The sequence below is a fragment of the Aspergillus novofumigatus genome (assembly GCF_002847465.1).
Source record: "Aspergillus novofumigatus IBT 16806 chromosome Unknown P174scaffold_3, whole genome shotgun sequence".
Lineage (NCBI taxonomy): Eukaryota > Fungi > Ascomycota > Eurotiomycetes > Eurotiales > Aspergillaceae > Aspergillus > Aspergillus novofumigatus.
Window position 1 is genome coordinate 1,376,561 of NW_020194276.1, and position 18,574 is coordinate 1,395,134.

Consider the following 18,574-nt stretch of genomic DNA (forward strand, 5'->3'; position numbering starts at 1 on the left):
TGTCGTATCTTCGGTCCGTTTGTCGCTCCGGTCATTATTGACGCAGCGAGCTGATGCCTACATCAGTACTTCGCCACTACTATATATACTGGTCCTACCTTTTGTGTAAGACAAACTTATTTTCCACTGATACTTTGATTCTCACAGCTGAGGAAATGGCCGAAAGCATGAACACGCTCAACTCTGACAATGTATTAACCCACGCTGCGAGGGGTCTCCGGAAAGACAACGAGGGTCAGCTTAGCCTCAAAACACCCTACGAGGCTATTGCGCTCATTGGTCATGCATGTATGAAGGCAGTCGACTTCAGGCTTCTCGGATTGGGAGAGGAGCACACTATAGGTCTGCGCGAGATTTATTTGTGACATAACCTTCATTATTGTATCATTGGACGCATATGGCTGACGTACTCGTTCGGAAGCAGAAAGCTCGACTGAAGACCAGACCTTACCCGCAGAGTGGAATGCTAACGATACATATTCTTTTCGCTATGCCCATTCACAGTCCTCCATGCAGTTCTTGCTGAAGATCAGTCGATTGGGGAATAATGCCGTTGTCCTTGCCTTGGCCCTAGGCGATGACAAAACCTCTTCATTTGATCTGCCAGTTAAGGACTACATTTCCGAGTCCGCCTTTCCTATTACATCCGCAGATGACCTGGCGAAGACACTGAGGGATGTGTTCATTTCCGAAGCGCGGCTGAATGACTTGATTGGGCTGTTTAAAATGAACGTGATTCTGAAGCTAGCTCCTGGCTTGTACAAGGAAGGATACGAAGACACCACTCAAGCCCTACGAGAAAGGCAACAAGAAAGGCCACCTCAATATGATCCCTTAAGGGATGATACACTACCTCAGCCTGCACGTCCTTATCCATTTGATGATCCCCTGGCGGCAGGTCCTCGTCGACCGGCGCCACCAGGCGATTTTGCTCCCCCAGGATTTGAAGACGAATATGAGATCTACAGACCTCCTCGAGGATATCCCCAGGGGAATGGTGGCCGTAATCCCTTGAGTATTGGCGATAGAGATTTGTATCCTGCCGGTCTTGGTCCGAATGATCCTATTCGAGGAGGCGTCGGCCCTGGTCTTGGAGGGGGAGGTGGTGGTGGAATGCACCCAACATTTGACGACCCCTTGTTCGGTGGTCGCCGAGACGGTGGTTATGATCCCCAAGTGCCCCCTGGATCTCGATATGATCCCGTAGGTCCGGGAGGCGCGCCATCCGGACGAGGGCGTGGTCCGTTTGGAGGAGGCTCTGGAGGAGGATTTGGAGGATTTGGCGGTGACATCATTTAGGCGCGCGGCTAAAGCAGTAAGCCATTTGTAGCTGACAAGGGCACACAATATGGGCTCGGGTAGTGCTCCTTGCTAAATTTATGACAGAATGCATGATGAAATTAATCTATAAACAAAGCATCTACAATTTGTGATTAATTCAAAATTAACTCTCTATAATACCAATGTAATCGCCCTTCTTGGCATCAAGGACGCCAAAACTTGGTCGGGATTCAAGTTCCTGGAGATCGTGGAGAGAGGGTGTGGCTTGGACGAGCCAAAGTGTGGCGCATGCCCGACACCTCCTGGTGTCGTCCAGCACAGCACTGCACAGCAAAGCAATCCCTCCCCTACACCAACACTACCAGGTCGCTTTTCTCCCAACTTTCGTCTCTCATCCATCCCACTGCATCCGAATTTTTTCCTCGCCCGTTGAAGCTTATATTGTTCTTATTCAATTCTATCTCCTTTGTTTTGTGGATTCTTGCATCATCACAACCGAGAAAATCCCTGGTCAGCCTCACGAGACCGTCCCCCTCCAGTCTCCCGCCCCTCCACATTTGCAGTTGTCCTGAGCTTGTTGTCGCCCAACATTATGGATAATAACATGGAAATTGATCCGGCGCGGTCACCGGAGCCTCATCACCTTTCACCCACAACCGACCCTGGGTCCATACCTACGCTCGATGGGTGGATTGAAAACCTGATGACTTGCAAGCAACTAGCGGAAGATGATGTTCGGAGACTGTGTGATCGAGTGCGTCTTTCTTGATATGTGTTGACTCCGACATCACTGTGATAATGAAATCTAATCGAGGTTTGCCCATTCCAGGCTAGAGAAGTGTTGCAGGAAGAGTCGAATGTGCAGCCAGTCGTATGTGCTTCCCTCGGCCTGTTCTTGCCGTGTCATTAATGCGGATCGCTCGAGATATTGACCTGAATCTCTCAGAAATGCCCCGTGACTGTCTGTGGTGATATACATGGTCAATTCCACGACCTAATGGAACTGTTCCGCATTGGAGGTCCTAATCCTGACACAAACTACCTCTTCATGGGTATGTGACATCGCACCCTTGATTCGTCCTTTTTGTCTCCTTGCTCCGTGACTCATAACAGACTTGTGTCTCCAGGTGACTATGTCGACCGTGGCTACTACTCTGTAGAGACTGTCACGCTTCTTGTCTGCCTCAAAATCCGTTACCCCCAGCGAATCACCATCCTCCGAGGAAACCACGAGTCCCGCCAGATTACACAAGTGTATGGGTTTTATGACGAGTGCTTGCGCAAATACGGCAATGCCAATGTCTGGAAATACTTCACCGATCTTTTCGACTACCTTCCTCTCACCGCTCTCATCGAGAACCAGATCTTCTGCCTGCACGGCGGTCTGAGTCCCTCCATCGACACTCTTGACAACATTCGTTCTCTGGATCGGATCCAGGAAGTTCCTCATGAAGGACCCATGTGTGATTTGCTCTGGAGTGACCCCGACGACCGATGCGGCTGGGGTATATCTCCCCGTGGTGCTGGTTACACCTTTGGGCAAGATATCTCGGAAGCATTTAATCACAACAACGGCTTGACTCTTGTTGCGCGAGCACATCAATTGGTTATGGAGGGCTACAATTGGTCTCAGGATAGAAACGTGGTCACCATTTTTTCGGGTACGACCCCTTTTCCCCGCTCGTGTCTATGCCCACCACTAACGCGCCGTTCTTAGCCCCCAATTATTGTTACCGCTGTGGTAACCAGGCCGCAATCATGGAAATTGACGAGCATCTGAAATACACATTGTATGTTCCATTGAAAGCGACTGTCCCATCTTGGTTTATCTGTACTGACCGTTTTTCTCAAAGCTTACAATTTGATCCTTGCCCACGCGCGGGAGAACCAATGGTCTCGAGACGTACACCTGATTATTTCCTGTGATGTGATTCTAATAGACACTTTTTTCATCACTACTGACAAGTTGAGCTTCTTATGACCCTTGAGAGGGCTACTGGGATGCTGGGAGCATACGAAAGGACCCACTTGTCACAATAATTGTATGTCCTTATTTCAGGCCGTGTTGATACCAATTATGAAAATAAAAGACGTTCGCAAGAATATTATCATTCTCCCTCTAGTGTCTGGCCATCAATTCTGCCGTGGTCATGGAACTCTATATTTGCGATCAGTGTTGGGTAATCAGTATCTCTGAGGACCTCGTCTGCCATGCTTTACATAGCTCCTGGAGATTTCAAAAGCAAACCTGGAGGATTTTAGCTGATCCGTATGGAAGAAACGAAATGATACTCACCTCCATCCACGTTGACGATTTGTCCGTTAACATAGGTCCCAGCCTTGCTGCAGAGGTAAAGAACGACACTGCCAATATCGGATTCCCGTCCAACTCGGCCTATCTCAAAATCAGCTCACTCGAGCCCGCAAAGCACAACCACCAGCTCCAATAAAGCAAGACTCACCAGCCGGAAACTTCTTCCCTAGCTCTTCCTCCTGCCTACACCTCCGATTCTCATCAAACCTGCCGATACTAATCTCATTCGGGAACACGCCTGGCGTAATACAATTCACACGAACCCCCAATGGCATAAAGGTATGCGCCCACTCCCTCGTCAAATGTATCAGCGCCGCCTTACTCGACGAATAGGCAAACTGGCCCTGCGAATGCGTCTTCGTCACACCCGCCACGCTCGCCACATTCAGCACAACGCTCGAATGGCCCGGTGCCGCCTTCGCTCCCTTCACAAGCAGCGGTAGCAGCGCGGCTGTGAGGAAATGGTGCGAGCAGACGTTGCCGGCGTACGCGATGCGCCAGGCGTCCGCTCCGTCGCGGGTCATCCATCTCGAGACAGCGTCTGGGTCTGTGAAGTCGGTGTCGGAGGATGTGGCTTTCGCGCCGGGCTCGCTGGTGACGCCTGCGCTGTTGATGAGGATGTTGATCCCTTTTGATTCGGCTTTGGTGAGTTCGGCTGCGATGCCGCGGATGCCGTCTGTTGTGGAAGTATCTCCCGGGAGTCTGGAGTCAGTATACCCCCGTCAGCAGGGATGGTGGAAGGTGGGATGGGATGAGAGGGGACGCACGGTGTGATCTGCCCATTGAAGGAATATTTCTCCCCAATCGTGTCGAGGATCTCCTCCCTGGTCCCAATGATGTGGACTCGAGCGCCGTTTGCTGCTAGTGTCTGCGCGGCCATGAGACCGACGCCGTTGCCTGCTCCTGTGACGACGGCCACATAGCCCTTGACCTCGAAGAGGGTGGCTGCTTCGAGGTCGTGGACACTGATGTCTTTGAAGTTGTACCGTGGGGCTGATTCCATCTCGCTAGGAATTTTCGGAGCTGCAGATGAATAGATATCAGTATGCTGGGTACATTGAGAGGATCGGGGATGGGTGACACATTTGTAGGAATGATCGCATGTTGACATCTTTTTGAAGTCATCGCTTCGATGCACTGCATTTCGCTGCTGCGTTCAAATAACACAGCTGGCCGCTACTCTGCGTGTCGTCATAATGGATAGCGCCTCGATATACTACTCGTCGGGAGTCGCAAGCTTGTAGCTTATCGATGAGGAGCATGTGGGAAGTCTAGCTGGAGATGAGCGGATGTGTAACTGCGTTGGTTGATAGAAAGATGTAGGAGGGGCGAACGCATAATTTCATGGAAAACGTTTATGTAAAGACTGCGAGTCAAGAAAGACTTTAGGTACAGGTAGAGCGCTAATGAACGATTGGATATAGACCTAAACTCGCAGTCCTTGCGCCTTCTTTGCCAAAATCTCTTCAATCTCTTTGGCATGTTTGGAGAAATTGTCCACCAGATTATCCCACATCTTGGGCTCGTGCTCGTGCCTCTTTTCACTGTTCCAAGCATAGTCTGTAATTGTGAATGGGCGACTGGACTCGAACATGAACGCGATCGACGCCGGTGAAATCTGCATAACAGGTGGTGGGTTCTCCGTGGCAGCTTTGAATTGCTCGTACGCTACACCATGAGGGACCACTGACCATACAGTTAGCACCTTATGCAAGCAAAGAAAATATCGCGACGGCTACTCACTTCCACACTCAAACGAAATGCTTCCGGGGTTGAAGGCGTCCGAGCGGCCACCATATTCACCATAGATCAGGCCCATCAGTTCGGAGGCAGCATTGCGATGATAGTAAGGTGGTCGGTAAGTGTCTAGATTCGTTAGCATGCCAACGGCATATTCTTTGTGGATAAGAACCACTTACGAGACGCTACATCCCAGCGGGGAGAGAAGATGAGGAAATCGGCCAAAGGCGCCGTGAGGTCGCGAGATTTGGCTGTGAGTACGCAGAAAATGGATGGGTCGATATGATCGACGGAGATTGAGCCGACATTGACGAATTTTGTCAGGTCATACTTGTATGGAACCTAATGATATAGGGTTAGCTTCGCCCTGCAAATTGGGAACCATAATGAATTAAACTTACATAGTTACCATGCCAGGCAACAACATCAAAAGGACTGTGATTTTGCGTGCTCCGGAAGAATTTCCCTCCAAGCTTGTAAATAATCTCCCAGGGCTCCTGAGAAATCTCATACTTTGCATGGGGAGTAAGGAAATCTCGAGCGTTAGCCAAACCATTTGCTCCGAGCGGTCCCAGCTCGGGTAGCTCAAAGTAAGATCCCCAAACTTCCAGGATATACCCACGAGAAGGGCCGTCAGGAAGCTCAACGCGGAAGCGAATACCACGCTGGATGACCACGATTTCTCCGGGCTGAACAAACAAGGGACCAAATTCGGTCTGAATGTCCAGGGCACCCTGCTGAGGAATTATAAGGAATTCACCATCAGAATTCACAAACGCTTTCTTCTTCATGCTGGTATTGGCCGTGTAGACATGGGTAGCGAGGCCCTCACGAAGGGTTGGGTCTCCTGATCCTGCTACAGTCTTGAGACCGGAGACGAAGTCTGTCTCCTCCCCAGTCGGAATCTCAAATGGATGCCATGCTAACTGAGTTGGAGAGACGCGCACTCGAGGATTCATCGGCAGGAAATTCGACTCTGTGTCTTTGTTGTCAGGAAGATCGGTCTGTAGCATCTTCAGCACGAGTCCAACGCTCTAAGTGGAGTCAACATACAAATCCCTGGTGGGCAACTGCCGGACGAGCACGGTACAACCATGCCTTCTTGTTGCAATGCCGTGGGGCGACAAAAGCAGTCGCGGTGATTTGCTCGGCATACAGGCCGAATCTTACATTACGAGGACTGTTCTGGCCCTGGGGAATGGTACCTGGGACAGCCTCGGAGACAAACCTATAGAGATTCTACATCAGCAGATTGAATGGTGAGATGTAGCTGCGCACTGTACATACGAGTTGCCGAAGCCGGCTTGATACTGTACGAGTTAGCTATCACGAAGAAACGAACAAAGGTAATGAGAACGTACCTGGTAAGGATCATTCCGTCTCGTGTTGAAAGAAGGAATGGTACCGTCCTTTTGAGTTTCTGCCCAGTGGAATATCTTCTGATACTCCTTGGGATCAGATAGGGCGCTTGTAGAGGCCATGCTTGCGGTTCTGCGGTTCGGTAGGCAACGATCAAGTAGTGAGTTCAGAGAATCTCAATCTTCGATTGCTCCAATAGTGATCAATATTGGTGAGGGGAAACACGAAGCCTCAAATACCCTTTCCATTCTGACAGGTCGACGAACGGCTGAATATAGAGTAAACCTTATAATTTGTCGGACACGTTCTCATCCGAATGTTCGAGCACCAAGGAATACGCGAGTGATCCTTTGGCTTCTGATGGTGACGACGTCAGCCTGATTGAGGGCAGATCTGACAAAGTCCATACAAATCGGCATGTTGGAGAGGCTTTGCGTTGCCGAAGCCCAGTAGAGTGGAGCTTGGGGAGGGGAATCGTGGGCGGAGCGATGTCCGTCATCATTCTGCTTTGATCGCATGGCTTGCCAAACCCCACATGAGTAAGCTGTGAGTAACGTGGAGTGATGGTTCTTTCGTCAAGAGCAGTTGCTCATGGTCGGGATTAAGCCTGTGGGGGAATTGCCGAGGATGGGGGATTCCCAGGGCGAAGAGGTCAGCCGACAACGCTCGGTCACTTAACGGATTATCTGCAGTTATGCACACAAGGATGGCTGTGCACAGTTGGATTTACCCCAACCTTAGTCTCTACTTGGTCTACCTACTTTTCGACTTTCTCATGGAGCATGATCCTTGCAGATCTCGAACTTTCTTGAATTTAGGCTGTGTGCCTTAAGGTACCTGAAGGACCCATATCAATTTAGCAGGCTGATTCTGCCTGCCGTCAACGCAAAAGCTATTGGGAGGTAAGCTCCGATGCCAGCCTCTCGCAGCAACTTAAGGTGCTCTACTCTTCGCCGAGACGCAAACTGCGCCTCGGTAATCTCCTTACACTCTCCCAGGGGCCCATAGGCAAATCGTCGGTCTTCAGACCATGGAGACATGCCATTGACGAACCGTATCCAACGCTTCCGCATCTCTTGGCCCACTTCATTTGCAGCGGGGTTGAAGGAGAGATCGATGCCTCCAAAAAGAAACAAGAGGTCGACTGCGTGGTGAGACCGACTGGAAGACTGCCATGGATTTGCTTGGTCAACCACGTATCTGAAAACGCGTTTGTTCGCAGCTTTGAGCTTGTCCGCGACTAGCTCAACAGGGAGTGTGTATCGGGTGTCATTGACAAAATCTAGAGCGCCCAGTTTGCAGGCAGTAGGACGGTCATGGACGACCTGGTACATCTTGCGCAGTTTTGTGCCATAGCTCTTATCGGTCTCGAAAGCCGCAGCAATCGACGCTCCGTCGAAGGTTTCGATTCCGTTTCTCCAAATGACAGACTATAGGATTTAGACCAGGCGAGGGGCAGTGTAAATGGGAGATGAGGACATACCTCATATTCAGTATCACCAATCATGAGTTCCTCGACTTGCTCTGGCTTGTTCCCCCAGTCCTGGAATACAGAATCCTCCTGTATCCACATTGTATTCACATTGCACTCCTGTAATGCGCGAATCAGGCAGTCAACAGACGAATGACGCAGCGACTCCTGTCCCAACTCCTGCACCTTGCTTTCGAGTGTGTTGATGAGTGCGTTGCCTCTTTCGACCGGCAACGGCGAAGAGAGGTATAGCGACCCGGATGCCAAAACTGCTCTTCGGACAGGAGGGCCGGTAATCAGGTGCGCATGAACATAGACCGCCCCTGCACTCTCTCCAGCAAGTGTGATATTATTCTGAAGAGAGAAAAGACGTAAGTATCAGGCGTTCTTAGGCAGCGTCGGGTCACCTACCGGATCACCCCCAAATTCTGCGATGTTCTTCCGAACCCAGTCAATGGCCAACCTTTGGTCCTTTATCGCGAGGTTCTTCTCCTTGCCGTCGCCAAAACTAAAGATATTGAGACGGTAGTTGAAAGAGACGAAAATAAGCGGCTGGTTCCCCTTGATAGATTCGGCAACGATCCGAGTCGGGTCTATGCGTACTCAGGCATCCGCATTGAAGGAATAAATAGTAATAAATATCTTACCGCAGATTTTCGATTGAGCAGAACAGAATGTGACAACTTGAGAACCGCCTAAGGCACTGCCGTTAGCACAATCAATGTCCTAGCTTGGCATCCTTGCAAATCTGCCATCGTACCATATATCCAGACGAGAACAGGAAGAGGGCCATTAGTGCCAGATAGAGGAGGACTGGTAATGTCCAGATTTAGACATTCAAACTCATCCTCAGCTTCGGGCTCGATCTCGAAATCCTCAGGGATGCGCAACAAATGGCGCACGTCCACATGAACCTGCGGACATTTTGGCCTGTTTGAAGACCAGGTTTAGTATACGAATCGTATGCCCATAGAGAATGAAAATAGCTTCACCGCGCTCAGGCACAAGACATACCCGTATTTCGTAGCATCAATGGCAACCCCGTCGAAGCTTTCCACAGGCTGAGCACGCTCGAACCGCGCCGGTATTTTGGCATACTTGATTCCGCGAAATTGGTCAACTATGAGATCGTCGAAACCCCTTCGGACACCTGTAAAGAGTGCCTGAAGCTCTTGATGGTGTACTTGTGGAGCTGCCATAGTCACAATCGCAGAGTCAATCTGGTAGTTAGGGATAAGGGGGAAGCGTGGAAACAGAATATGAAGCAGGTAATGTTTTCGAGGTGTCTGCACTACCTGCACCCTTTTCTCTTCTTGATTTGCTCTTCATTCAGTCGGCTATTATGCTTTCCGAAGCTTATACCCCCCATGGTGACGAGCATGCTTGCGGTGGGGCTGCTGCGGGGATATCCACCTGGTGTGAAATGTTGTAGCTCGGATGATGAAGACGGAATATCGGCAAGTCGAAAAACAAAGAAATTCAGTTTTCAGGATATGATAGCAGAAACAGAATTGCCTTGGAATCCATAGCGGATGTGGAAGCTGTTGGTTGCTGCGGTGAATTGGTGAATGGCTCTTAGTTCCCAATGACCACCTTATTGACTACTGGTCTTCTGATACTAAGTAACCACCAACGAATCGATTTTTCTTTATGATATGAGATTCTCCTAATCTTGGGGATTATATTACATATATAGTTTTTGAATTGCCCGAGTATGTGGTCCGCGTTCGGTACAGTCTATCCAGCTGCTTCGGCAGACTGACTCTCCGTATGCCGTTGCGTAGGTTTCCATATAGGGCCTCCCAGAAAAAGCAATATAGGAATAGCAGACACGCCCATCAGCAGACCTATGACCCAGGACATCGTGCCCCAGCCAGCGCTTTCTCGGATGAACCCAGCCAGGAATGGACCGACCATGGACCCAGCTGCAAAAGCAGAATTGAGGATACCATATGCAAGTGCCATTGCGCCTCCTTTGCCGAAGACTCCGGGTGACTCCGCTTCTTTCTCCTGAACAACGTATGATGCCTCAACAAAGAGCGGTGGAATCAGGAGGGCCAGACAGAGCCCGATCAGAGCCAACAGCACACAAAGCACCACTTTTTGGCTCATAGAATTTGTTGTGACAAGTCGGAGAAGGACGAACAACGGGACTGCGATGAGCAATGCTCCACCAACTACAAAGCGGCGAGCTTGGGGAAACTTGTCGTTGATGTAACCGAAGAACGGATCCAGAAGATGAGGCACCGACACTGGAATGAATATGAGTCCCTGGGCGGTCTGTTTCCACCCGAACGTATCCTGAACAAAAAGAGGAAGGACGCTATCGAGAGATGTCAGCGCAACAGCCACAATAAAATAAGCCCATAGCGTGACAAGCATTCGGTCTGAGGCCAACAGGGTGGTAACAGCACCGAAACGTCTCTTGCGAGGCATCTGTTGGTTTGCATCCCCGATTGTATCGCCTCGCAGCGTCGGGTCGGGCGCTGCATCATTCTCGTTGCGACTGTTACTGTCGCACTCATCATTCGCACACCCATCCGTAGGTTGCTTTTCCGTTGGATTGTCCACCGTTTCTGTGGAAATCTTTCCAGTATGAAGCCACTTCAGGGCATCTTTCTTCTCAATCAAGACAAGCCGCAGGAATATGTCTAAGCCAATTATACCAAATGCGAGACCGAAAACAGCGTAGTAGCCTCCGTTCTCATACAAAACACCCCCAAGGAGGGGGCCTGCCATGGTCCCGAGTGTGATTCCCATTGCCGCATATCCCATCGCTTCCCCCAGGGCCTCTTTTTCTATCGTGTCGACTAGCAGAGCTAGTCCGACTGTCCAAACAACAGCCGCAGATACTCCTTGGAACAAACGCCCGGCAATCCAGAGGCCGAGGGTAGTGCCTACACAGAGCAACGCCGTGGAAGCACCCAAGGCGACCAGCCCTATCAGGAGAGGCCAGCGCCTAGACTCTATCCGATCTGCTAAGTAGCCGGAAATGGCTGAATTGAACGAGGACGGTGAGTATAAATGTCAGGACATAGTCCGGTGGCGAAGGATGGTCAAACTTACGGGAAGCTGCCAACAGCGCGGCGCCGTACAACGCTAATAAAATCGAGGTCCATGATTGTTCTGATGATGAACAGTCAGATTCAGAATCACAGAAAGCGAATATCAACGCATCTCAAGAGGAGGGCGCATACCATCATCCTCAGATAAACCGACTCTCTCATGCAATGCAGTAGGGGTCACAGGGACAATCTATATCACGTTGAGCTTTTGCACATGAATCATCACACGGTAGAAATGACGCTCAAGGCAGAAAGGTCAACCTACAAGTCCATATAGCAAGATATCCTGACATAACTGGTTTTAGCATGTTTCCTTTGGAGGACACCATCCCTGAATGCGAGCTTACAGTGAACGTTGCGAAAGACACCACAAATATGACGAAAACCTTCGAAGACCTCAGCTCGAGGAGAATCGGTCGCTTAGGTTCCTCCTCATGTCTTGATAGCAAGCCACCTAGGACCATAGCGAATATGGGTATCAGATTAAGCTATATCGCTGAGATGTCATTCGGGTACTCAAGTAATAATGTAATTCCCAACCGAGCCGCCCACCTGGGCGAGCCCACCCCTCCCGATTTCGACGCGTTCAAATATTGGATCTATCCAAACAGCTACCATGCCACCAAAGTCGCGTCAAACCTCTGGCAATTTAGTGGAATAAGAGGGAATAATTCAATTAGTAATATCTGCTTTGAAAAAGGGCAAATTTCAAGTATTTGTCCCGCTGTAAAGACATTTAATGTGCCTAAATCTACCCTCCGTGGCCAACTCAATGGATGCCAATATCAAATTAAACAATGTGCCAATGGCCACCAACTATGTCCTACACAGGAAGAATTATTAGTGAATGGATACTATCTAGGGATCTACATGGAGTGCCCCCTAGGCCATCTTATGTGTAAGAAATGGTAAATACCCTTCTCCAGGCAGATAATCCCTCTGTATTCAAACCTATTAGTAAGAACTGGGTATCTATCTTTACCAATCAGCGTGAGGAGATTAAAACTTAATATACTTGATAATATAACTATAGCTAAGCTTAATGTAAGGATCTAAAGATTATTAAGGGGTGGTTTAACTGCCTATAATAGATCTAAATGTAATATGGCATCTCCTATAAAGATATCTATAACTTTAATAACTTCAACAAAAAGGGCTTTGTAATAGGCTTGATTATAACTACTAGGGTAGTAATAAGAGCTAATAACTATGCCTGGCAAGCCTCATCTTATTCAGCCAGGCAATCAGGAATGGGTGATAATAATTAAATATGTTAATACCACTAGCTGGCTGCTTCCTTCTTGTATAGTCTTTAAAGGGAAGGTTTACATCAAGGGATGGTATTAAGATCACACTCTACCACCTGACTGGAGAATTAGAGTCAGTCAAAAAGTCAGTCAAAATAGATGGATAACAGATGAGATAGGCCTCTGATGGCTTCAAAAGGTCTTTATCCCTGCGATAACTAGCCATATAGTTAGAAGATATTATTTACCCATCTTAGATGGCCACGGAAGCCATCTAACACCTGGTTTTAATAAAGCCTTTAAGGATAATAATATTATCACTATCTGCATGCCTGCTCATTCTTCTCATCTCTTACAACCACTAGATGTTGGTTGTTTTGGCCCTTTAAAGCGTGCTTATAGAGGCCTCATTGAGCAAAAGATGCGCTTAGGATATAACCATATTAATAAGTTTAACTTCCTTAGAGCATATCCAACAGCTCATCTAGAGGGTTTTAAGCCTCTAAATATCCAAAATAGCGTGTCATGACTTTGGGCTAGAGTGTCCTGAACAAAGCAAGTACCTTTGCAAATTCGTCTAGCGACACTTGCTCAGTGCGGTCGAAGAGAACACTTCTTCGCAAACTTCCCTCATTGTACGGCCCGTTCACTTGCCCGACATTGGGTGCCGGACCGTAGACTCGTGCCGTAAAGCCAGCTTCTACATCATTCTGGGCGATGGCGGGCCATGGCTTCATACCATGGCAGAATTTGAAGAAGTCTTCGGCGAAGGTAATTGCAAGTTGCTGCTGGTCTGGCCCCATGAACTCTCGGAAGTTCTGGAACAGGTAGGCTAAGTCAAGGATATGACTCGCTCGATCTTTCCAAGGTCCGTCCCATGGATTCCCTTCGTTGAAGTGATAGACGTATGCATTGTTTTCCCAGCCCTTTGCAAATGTCAGGACTGAAGCAAAGAAAGCAATGTCATTTATGTAGTTGAGAATAGCTGGGAAGGCCTCGTCGTCTGTCATGTCGCTTGTGATGTTGTACTTGTCCAAGATTTGTTGCGCAACGTCGGATTTAGATGAAAGTACGGTGTCCATCGCGGTAACAAACTTGCTTGCACAGTCTTTCTTCGTATGGGACATCAAAAACGCCATGATACTAGCCTGGAAATGAGAGAGTCGCGGTCAGTAGACGATTTGAAAGCGGTTCATGACGACCTACATCCATCTGAGCGTCGCCAATCATTAGATCTTCGCACCACTTCTTTCCGCGGGAAAGTCGGTGCCTCTGTCGGCCACTCGCGCATAGGTGACTGCCGACGACACCATGTCCCCATCAATCGCAGGAACTGCTAGGACGGTTGGGGGTATTCTGGCGACCAAGTCATCACCCGGTGTTTCCAAAAGAGCTCTGATTCTTTCCTCTGAACTGGCATTGGCCAGTCCTAACGCTGCAATGGCTTGCTGGTAGTTCTGCTCATGTAAATCGTAAGGCAAGGGTTGGATGAGTAGACAGGTACCACTCATTACGATAGCCCGCCTAAAGAGTTGCTCGTCGGAGTCGAGGTGATAAGTTACACACGCTAGCAAAATTCAGTATGCCTGTAACGTAGTGGAAATCAATGATGAGCCAGACATACCTCCTCCAGCGCTCATCCCCGCGAGTGTCACATTATCAGGATCTCCACCGAAATCCGCAATGTGTTTCTGCACCCACCTCATGGCCACTTTCTGATCTCTGAGCCCGTTGTTGGCGTTGTAACCAGCCCGTCGAAGTTCATCAGAAGTAAGGAAGCCAAATGCACCGAGACGATAACTGTTTAGAGTGAGTCCTTGCCCATGTCGCGTCAGGGTACTGGCCATACTTCATAGAAACTGCCACTATGGGTAAGTCTTTCTCAACAGATAACTTGACGAACCGTGCGTAATCGAATTGTGGCCAAGAGTTAGCTCCAAGCACCAGCCCTCCGCCGTGAATGAAGAGAAACACAGGAAGTTTGGAGGTCGCTGTTGTGCCAGCGGGGACGGTGATATTCAGGTTGAGACAATTCAAGTCCGATTGAGGAAGCTCTTTCTTTGGAAGCATATGTTGAATGTGGCCCAGCTCAAAGTCACACCCAAACGAAGGAGACAAAGCAGTTGGACTAGGATTCCTTGCATTAGTTCACTGACTTTGTGGTATATTTCCTGACCACTCTCACCCGTCCTTGCTCGCGTCCAAGGTACTGCCTTCCCGCTGCTCGATGAGTTCCGCGTCTGCGAATCTGTCTTTGAGAGAAGCGTATTGAATACCCAGAAACTGACTCACACCGTCATGAGTCTTGCCTCGAACTTCACCCAGCATTCTCGTCTGAAGTATGGTTGCCATCGTAGCGAATCCCGCTGAGTGCAAGTAGGAAACACATCAGATTGCGGGGAAATGTAGGAAAGAGGCCAACAGCATCCAGAGCTCTCTCCGTGGCTTATGAACAGTCTCTCTGTAGGACAATCCAAGAAGTCAGTTAGCCTCCCGGTTGGCAGCTCTCCATACCTCGGTAATAAACCCATCCAGTAATATGCCGGATTTAACTCCATGAGCTTTGACTGTCAAGTCAACAAAGTTAAGGGGTAATTCCGAACCATAAGGTCTCTCCATCGACTTCATTCCCCATTTCGTGGACGAGTCGCCTTGGCTTCATATGGGGTAGAGATGAGAACGGGCTCGCTAATGGCTGGGCTAAAGCGAAGAATTGTGCGAGACATCCTTCAGAGACGTCCTTCAAGCCGAGCCAAAGTCGAGTTGTTGAAGCTGTCAAATTGAAAGACCCAGAACCTCTATCGGATATCCTCCATCGTCAGGGCTGTTGCCCCGCAATTCCCCCACATTAAGAGACCGAGGGCCCCATAGAACGAAGAGATAAAGTTTCTGTATCGCTGTGGGATTTGATTGGAAGATGTGCAAGTACTGAGTCAATTCCATTCAGTACTAGGTGTACAGGCAGAGAACCAAGATTGCTGTAGTGGTCTCTATTACTTAAATAGCTGAAGTATCGATGCCTTATCCTACGAAGACAGTGTATATACGAGGAGAGGGGAATATAGGCTCTTCCCAGTCGCGCCTCCACGCTATATAGCGATTCTACATCCACAAGGAGGCAATAAGGAAGCGGCTTTCAATGATTGGGAAGTTTGGCCTCTTCATTATGATCATGATTGAAAATTCATGCTGTAGCCACCAGTCTTAGGATCTTGGACGAATTTGAAATTATCCGTCGATAATCCAAACGGCTTGAGGATGCCGTTTCCGAGCTGCGCGAAGAGTTAGCAGTGCTTCAGCAGCGTCAGCATGAAAGAATTGTCGACTCACATCCTTCAATTTACTTATCATCTCCGCCGTCTCCTTCTCCCGTGCCTGGTTTATCCTCCCGGGCAACTCGCGAAGAGCCCCCTGCACAACCCGCTTATCCTCTACTGGTAGGTTGTCCATCCCAGCAAGCGCTTTGTAGTCCTCTTCGGCACCTTGTAAACTTCCCCAGCCGCCGAGCTGGCTCTTCGCTCGTGCACGTCGCATAAGCGCCTTTGCCCGAATACGCATCACGTCGTTCCTTTTCTCGTCCATTTTCTGTAACCGTTTGAGCTCCTCCTCCTCTCCCTCTTCGTTCTCACCGGAAATCTCGACCACGGCGTCTGTCTGTTCTGACAATTGAGGGTGTTGTTTCGTTTGATCTTTATCCGGATTCTGCTGAGGAGACATTGGAATGATGTTTTCCAGACGGTCAAGACAGGTAGTTGCAGAGTCGACAGCTGCCTTCCAGTCTTCCAGCTTCAGGTAGCATGCGGCCATGTTGCTTCGAAGAACGGCAACTTCATAGTCCAGGTAATTGGGGCACGAGGCAAGGGCACGGTCATAGCAGGAAATAGCCTGATCATAGCAGGCAGCCGTAAACAGTTTGTTGGCTTCCGTTTTAATCTCGTGGGATTCTTTCAAGAGGCGCTGTTAGGAGGGTCGATATGAGCATCAGCAACTACTTCTTAGGAGAGGGGCAATCAGCAACTCACAGCTTCTTCTTCTGCGGGGAACCGTGCATCGTGGAAGACATCCTCGCTCTCGCTGTCAGACCCAGGTTCGGGTTTCTGTGGACTCTTGTTCAAATTTTCTGTAGTCATGCTGCGTCAAAAAGCATTAAAGAGAGTGGCAGTGGAAGCTCCTGAGAACGCTGCTCCGAAGCTTGAGTGGATAAGTTATCGATAATCGGGAAGCCCGTCGGACACCGGGACTCGATCAATCCCAACCGTTTCCCCACGATGATAAAGCGGCATGAAAGAAATTCCCGAATGGGTTAAACTAACATCAAAGACGATTGGCACAAGAGTGTGGAGTAGCCTTATCTGAGCGTCTTTAAACTACAATTGAAGATCTGATCCTCTGTCACTCTGCACTATTCTTTTCGTCTGCGAAACGATTACTTCACCATGACCAAAAGCGCGACCGAGTAAGTTCTCAGGTCCAGATTCACTCACTCCCATGCTCATGGAAGGTCCACCCTGCTGACTGCCCCTCTAACAGATTTCCCCGCGTGCGGGCATGCCTCTTTGACATGGATGGATTGCTCATCGATTCAGAGGACAAATACACAGAGATCACGAACGCAATCCTCCAAGAATTCGGAAAGCCACTACTTCCTTGGGAAATCAAGGCTCAATTGCAGGGTCGACCACAGCCTGAGGTGAGTCCTGCCCCGCATCTTCAGTCCACTCGGTCATTGAGACTCGAGGGTCTTGTCTCAACCCGATTATGTTCTTTCCTAATATTCTACCGTATAGGCAAGCAAGATCTTCCACCACTGGGCTCAACTCCCCATCAGCCCCGAGGAATACGGCGCGAAGCAGGCCTCCCTGCAAGCCAAGTACTTCCCCCAATCGCAGCCACTACCGGGTGTCAGAACTCTCCTGTCCAAGCTTCTCTCGACCCAGAAGACGGACCAACCAGTCTACATCGCCCTGGCAACATCATCGCATAGCAAGAATTTCAAACTGAAGACCGACCATTTACAGGATCTGTTCTCTGCGTTTCCCGAGTCACAGCGCGTACTAGGTGACGATCCTCGAATTGGTAAGGGAAGAGGAAAGCCGCTACCGGATATCTATCTTCTCGCTCTTGAGACGATCAACGAGGGCTTGCGGCAGCGAGGAGAACCTGAGATCAGGCCCGAAGAGTGTCTTGTCTTTGAAGATGCGGTTCCTGGTGTCGAGGCGGGACGCCGAGCTGGAATGCGGGTAATTTGGTGTCCTCACCCGGGCCTACTAGGGGCTTACAAGGGCCGAGAAGCGGAGGTACTGGCTGGGCTGACGGGTGAACATAAGGAAGAGGAGAAGTCCGTCCCGGAGAAGGAGGCAGAGGAGTTGGCGGCGTGGAGAGTTCAAGGCGCCGGTAAACCCGGCGAGATTGACGATGGATGGGGAGAGTTGGTGTCGACTTTGGAAGACTTTCCTTACAAGAAGTACGGTATTCGTCCTGCGTAGCCTTGTGTATTTCCTCTAGTTACAGTTGTCTTCTCTGTTCCATTCTCATATTGTACATGAAGCGATGTGAATATGTCAATAGAGCAAACTAGCATATCAGCAGCGATAGATCAATCAAGGGATCAGTGCAATGATAGCACAATCCAGTTCAAAGCCATGCATAGCACAGCCGGTGCACCAAGCCAGAAACAGATTTTATGCCAGAAATAACAGGAAAGGGCGAATAAACAAACGTGTCATCTATTAATGTACAAAGTGTTTGACGGCAGCGTGTCGAAACAAACAGCTAGAATCCATAGCGAAATAAGTACGTGATGAGAAACAAAGGGATTCGAACGATCAAACGCAGGTGGAAATGGATGGATATCTTCGCCAACGCCAGCAGAGGATATCAGAATGCAGCCATGACAGTGCAGTAACAGTAGGCAGAGAGCAAACAGAGGCAACCCAAGCACCAAATGCCACAAATGATTGAATGTCATCACGTTCGTTTTTCAAGTCAGCGGAATGAGATTCTGGTTATTGCACAGTAGCATAACCAAGAAAAACAAGATAGCGTTCGCCTTCGAACAAGGGTATCACATCCTAAGCTGCGAATAGACGCTGCTAAT

The 18,574-nt window shown here is 49.2% G+C and overlaps 9 protein-coding genes across 9 annotated transcripts; 3 read left to right on the forward strand and 6 right to left on the reverse strand.

The window, feature by feature from the left end:
• Positions 1 to 167: 167 nt before the first annotated feature.
• P174DRAFT_458815 (proteasome inhibitor PI31 family protein) lies at positions 168 to 1,299 on the forward strand (the record flags this gene model as incomplete). The annotated part of the gene is made up of 2 exons (XM_024829713.1): positions 168 to 342; positions 425 to 1,299. 2 exons carry the CDS (start codon positions 168 to 170, stop codon positions 1,297 to 1,299), a joined length of 1,050 nt encoding a protein of 349 aa, XP_024683853.1.
• Positions 1,300 to 1,951: 652 nt separating this feature from the next.
• Positions 1,952 to 3,382, forward strand: P174DRAFT_439881 (serine/threonine-protein phosphatase). The gene is made up of 5 exons (XM_024826919.1): positions 1,952 to 2,035; positions 2,111 to 2,333; positions 2,409 to 2,942; positions 2,999 to 3,071; positions 3,135 to 3,382. Exons 2-5 carry the CDS (start codon positions 2,279 to 2,281, stop codon positions 3,205 to 3,207), a joined length of 735 nt encoding a protein of 244 aa, XP_024683854.1. The 5' UTR covers positions 1,952 to 2,035; positions 2,111 to 2,278; the 3' UTR covers positions 3,208 to 3,382.
• Positions 3,383 to 3,539: 157 nt separating this feature from the next.
• Positions 3,540 to 4,705, reverse strand: P174DRAFT_511056 (SDR family NAD(P)-dependent oxidoreductase; the record flags this gene model as incomplete). Its single annotated transcript, XM_024831750.1, has 4 exons — positions 4,679 to 4,705; positions 4,313 to 4,618; positions 3,744 to 4,286; positions 3,540 to 3,676 (listed from the first exon to the last, which is right to left on the reverse strand). The coding sequence occupies exons 2-4, from the start codon at positions 4,596 to 4,598 to the stop codon at positions 3,540 to 3,542; spliced, it is 966 nt and encodes a 321-aa protein (XP_024683855.1). The 5' UTR covers positions 4,599 to 4,618; positions 4,679 to 4,705.
• An 80-nt stretch (positions 4,706 to 4,785) lies between these two features.
• P174DRAFT_439882 (putative homogentisate 1,2-dioxygenase) lies at positions 4,786 to 7,268 on the reverse strand. The gene is made up of 7 exons (XM_024826920.1): positions 6,697 to 7,268; positions 6,623 to 6,645; positions 6,389 to 6,563; positions 5,737 to 6,339; positions 5,515 to 5,677; positions 5,339 to 5,461; positions 4,786 to 5,281 (listed from the first exon to the last, which is right to left on the reverse strand). Exons 1-7 carry the CDS (start codon positions 6,814 to 6,816, stop codon positions 5,022 to 5,024), a joined length of 1,467 nt encoding a protein of 488 aa, XP_024683856.1. The 5' UTR covers positions 6,817 to 7,268; the 3' UTR covers positions 4,786 to 5,021.
• A 155-nt stretch (positions 7,269 to 7,423) lies between these two features.
• On the reverse strand, positions 7,424 to 9,473 carry P174DRAFT_449716 (putative carboxylesterase). The gene is made up of 6 exons (XM_024828871.1): positions 9,180 to 9,473; positions 8,926 to 9,095; positions 8,813 to 8,860; positions 8,577 to 8,758; positions 8,178 to 8,519; positions 7,424 to 8,124 (listed from the first exon to the last, which is right to left on the reverse strand). The coding sequence occupies exons 1-6, from the start codon at positions 9,362 to 9,364 to the stop codon at positions 7,546 to 7,548; spliced, it is 1,506 nt and encodes a 501-aa protein (XP_024683857.1). The 5' UTR covers positions 9,365 to 9,473; the 3' UTR covers positions 7,424 to 7,545.
• Positions 9,474 to 9,818: 345 nt separating this feature from the next.
• On the reverse strand, positions 9,819 to 11,862 carry P174DRAFT_403878 (MFS transporter). The gene is made up of 5 exons (XM_024824000.1): positions 11,578 to 11,862; positions 11,496 to 11,516; positions 11,363 to 11,420; positions 11,232 to 11,291; positions 9,819 to 11,161 (listed from the first exon to the last, which is right to left on the reverse strand). Exons 1-5 carry the CDS (start codon positions 11,692 to 11,694, stop codon positions 9,903 to 9,905), a joined length of 1,515 nt encoding a protein of 504 aa, XP_024683858.1. The 5' UTR covers positions 11,695 to 11,862; the 3' UTR covers positions 9,819 to 9,902.
• A 945-nt stretch (positions 11,863 to 12,807) lies between these two features.
• On the reverse strand, positions 12,808 to 15,229 carry P174DRAFT_439886 (putative carboxylesterase). Its single transcript, XM_024826921.1, has 6 exons — positions 14,663 to 15,229; positions 14,327 to 14,605; positions 14,102 to 14,277; positions 13,761 to 14,044; positions 13,684 to 13,725; positions 12,808 to 13,625 (listed from the first exon to the last, which is right to left on the reverse strand). The coding sequence occupies exons 1-6, from the start codon at positions 14,827 to 14,829 to the stop codon at positions 13,014 to 13,016; spliced, it is 1,560 nt and encodes a 519-aa protein (XP_024683859.1). The 5' UTR covers positions 14,830 to 15,229; the 3' UTR covers positions 12,808 to 13,013.
• A 253-nt stretch (positions 15,230 to 15,482) lies between these two features.
• Positions 15,483 to 16,673, reverse strand: P174DRAFT_403881 (putative tetratricopeptide repeat protein 1). The gene is made up of 3 exons (XM_024824001.1): positions 16,500 to 16,673; positions 15,808 to 16,434; positions 15,483 to 15,749 (listed from the first exon to the last, which is right to left on the reverse strand). Exons 1-3 carry the CDS (start codon positions 16,605 to 16,607, stop codon positions 15,648 to 15,650), a joined length of 837 nt encoding a protein of 278 aa, XP_024683860.1. The 5' UTR covers positions 16,608 to 16,673; the 3' UTR covers positions 15,483 to 15,647.
• Positions 16,674 to 16,856: 183 nt separating this feature from the next.
• Positions 16,857 to 18,117, forward strand: P174DRAFT_403884 (haloacid dehalogenase superfamily protein). The gene is made up of 3 exons (XM_024824002.1): positions 16,857 to 16,933; positions 17,008 to 17,167; positions 17,265 to 18,117. The coding sequence occupies exons 1-3, from the start codon at positions 16,914 to 16,916 to the stop codon at positions 17,961 to 17,963; spliced, it is 879 nt and encodes a 292-aa protein (XP_024683861.1). The 5' UTR covers positions 16,857 to 16,913; the 3' UTR covers positions 17,964 to 18,117.
• The last annotated feature ends 457 nt before the right edge of the window (positions 18,118 to 18,574 follow it).

What these genes read in the sequence shown, in the direction of transcription:
- P174DRAFT_449716 (XM_024828871.1), bottom strand. Translation starts at nt 9,364, where the DNA reads ATGGCAGCTCCACAAGTACACCATCAAGAGCTTCAGGCACTCTTTACA. An exon ending in TGTTCTCGTCTGGATATATG is followed by an intron (nt 8,861 to 8,925) that starts GTACGATGGCAG and finishes GCAGTGCCTTAG; the next exon opens with GCGGTTCTCAAGTTGTCACA. An exon ending in TGCTCAATCGAAAATCTGCG is followed by an intron (nt 8,759 to 8,812) that starts GTAAGATATTTA and finishes GAGTACGCATAG; the next exon opens with ACCCGACTCGGATCGTTGCC.
- P174DRAFT_403881 (XM_024824001.1), bottom strand. Translation starts at nt 16,607, where the DNA reads ATGACTACAGAAAATTTGAACAAGAGTCCACAGAAACCCGAACCTGGG. An exon ending in TCCCCGCAGAAGAAGAAGCT is followed by an intron (nt 16,435 to 16,499) that starts GTGAGTTGCTGA and finishes CCCTCCTAACAG; the next exon opens with CGCCTCTTGAAAGAATCCCA. An exon ending in TGATAAGTAAATTGAAGGAT is followed by an intron (nt 15,750 to 15,807) that starts GTGAGTCGACAA and finishes CTCTTCGCGCAG; the next exon opens with CTCGGAAACGGCATCCTCAA.
- P174DRAFT_403878 (XM_024824000.1), bottom strand. Translation starts at nt 11,694, where the DNA reads ATGGTCCTAGGTGGCTTGCTATCAAGACATGAGGAGGAACCTAAGCGA. An exon ending in ATATCTTGCTATATGGACTT is followed by an intron (nt 11,421 to 11,495) that starts GTAGGTTGACCT and finishes AACGTGATATAG; the next exon opens with ATTGTCCCTGTGACCCCTAC. An exon ending in CGCGCTGTTGGCAGCTTCCC is followed by an intron (nt 11,162 to 11,231) that starts GTAAGTTTGACC and finishes CGTTCAATTCAG; the next exon opens with CCATTTCCGGCTACTTAGCA.
- P174DRAFT_439882 (XM_024826920.1), bottom strand. Translation starts at nt 6,816, where the DNA reads ATGGCCTCTACAAGCGCCCTATCTGATCCCAAGGAGTATCAGAAGATA. An exon ending in CAAGCCGGCTTCGGCAACTC is followed by an intron (nt 6,564 to 6,622) that starts GTATGTACAGTG and finishes GAATCTCTATAG; the next exon opens with GTTTGTCTCCGAGGCTGTCC. An exon ending in CCGCTGGGATGTAGCGTCTC is followed by an intron (nt 5,462 to 5,514) that starts GTAAGTGGTTCT and finishes TAACGAATCTAG; the next exon opens with ACACTTACCGACCACCTTAC.
- P174DRAFT_403884 (XM_024824002.1), top strand. Translation starts at nt 16,914, where the DNA reads ATGACCAAAAGCGCGACCGA. An exon ending in ATGACCAAAAGCGCGACCGA is followed by an intron (nt 16,934 to 17,007) that starts GTAAGTTCTCAG and finishes CCCCTCTAACAG; the next exon opens with ATTTCCCCGCGTGCGGGCAT. An exon ending in AGGGTCGACCACAGCCTGAG is followed by an intron (nt 17,168 to 17,264) that starts GTGAGTCCTGCC and finishes TCTACCGTATAG; the next exon opens with GCAAGCAAGATCTTCCACCA.
- P174DRAFT_439886 (XM_024826921.1), bottom strand. Translation starts at nt 14,829, where the DNA reads ATGGCAACCATACTTCAGACGAGAATGCTGGGTGAAGTTCGAGGCAAG. An exon ending in TTGGACGCGAGCAAGGACGG is followed by an intron (nt 14,606 to 14,662) that starts GTGAGAGTGGTC and finishes AAGGAATCCTAG; the next exon opens with TCCAACTGCTTTGTCTCCTT. An exon ending in TTGGCGACGCTCAGATGGAT is followed by an intron (nt 13,626 to 13,683) that starts GTAGGTCGTCAT and finishes TCTCATTTCCAG; the next exon opens with GCTAGTATCATGGCGTTTTT.
- P174DRAFT_439881 (XM_024826919.1), top strand. Translation starts at nt 2,279, where the DNA reads ATGGAACTGTTCCGCATTGGAGGTCCTAATCCTGACACAAACTACCTC. An exon ending in CACAAACTACCTCTTCATGG is followed by an intron (nt 2,334 to 2,408) that starts GTATGTGACATC and finishes TTGTGTCTCCAG; the next exon opens with GTGACTATGTCGACCGTGGC. An exon ending in GAGCATCTGAAATACACATT is followed by an intron (nt 3,072 to 3,134) that starts GTATGTTCCATT and finishes TTTTTCTCAAAG; the next exon opens with CTTACAATTTGATCCTTGCC.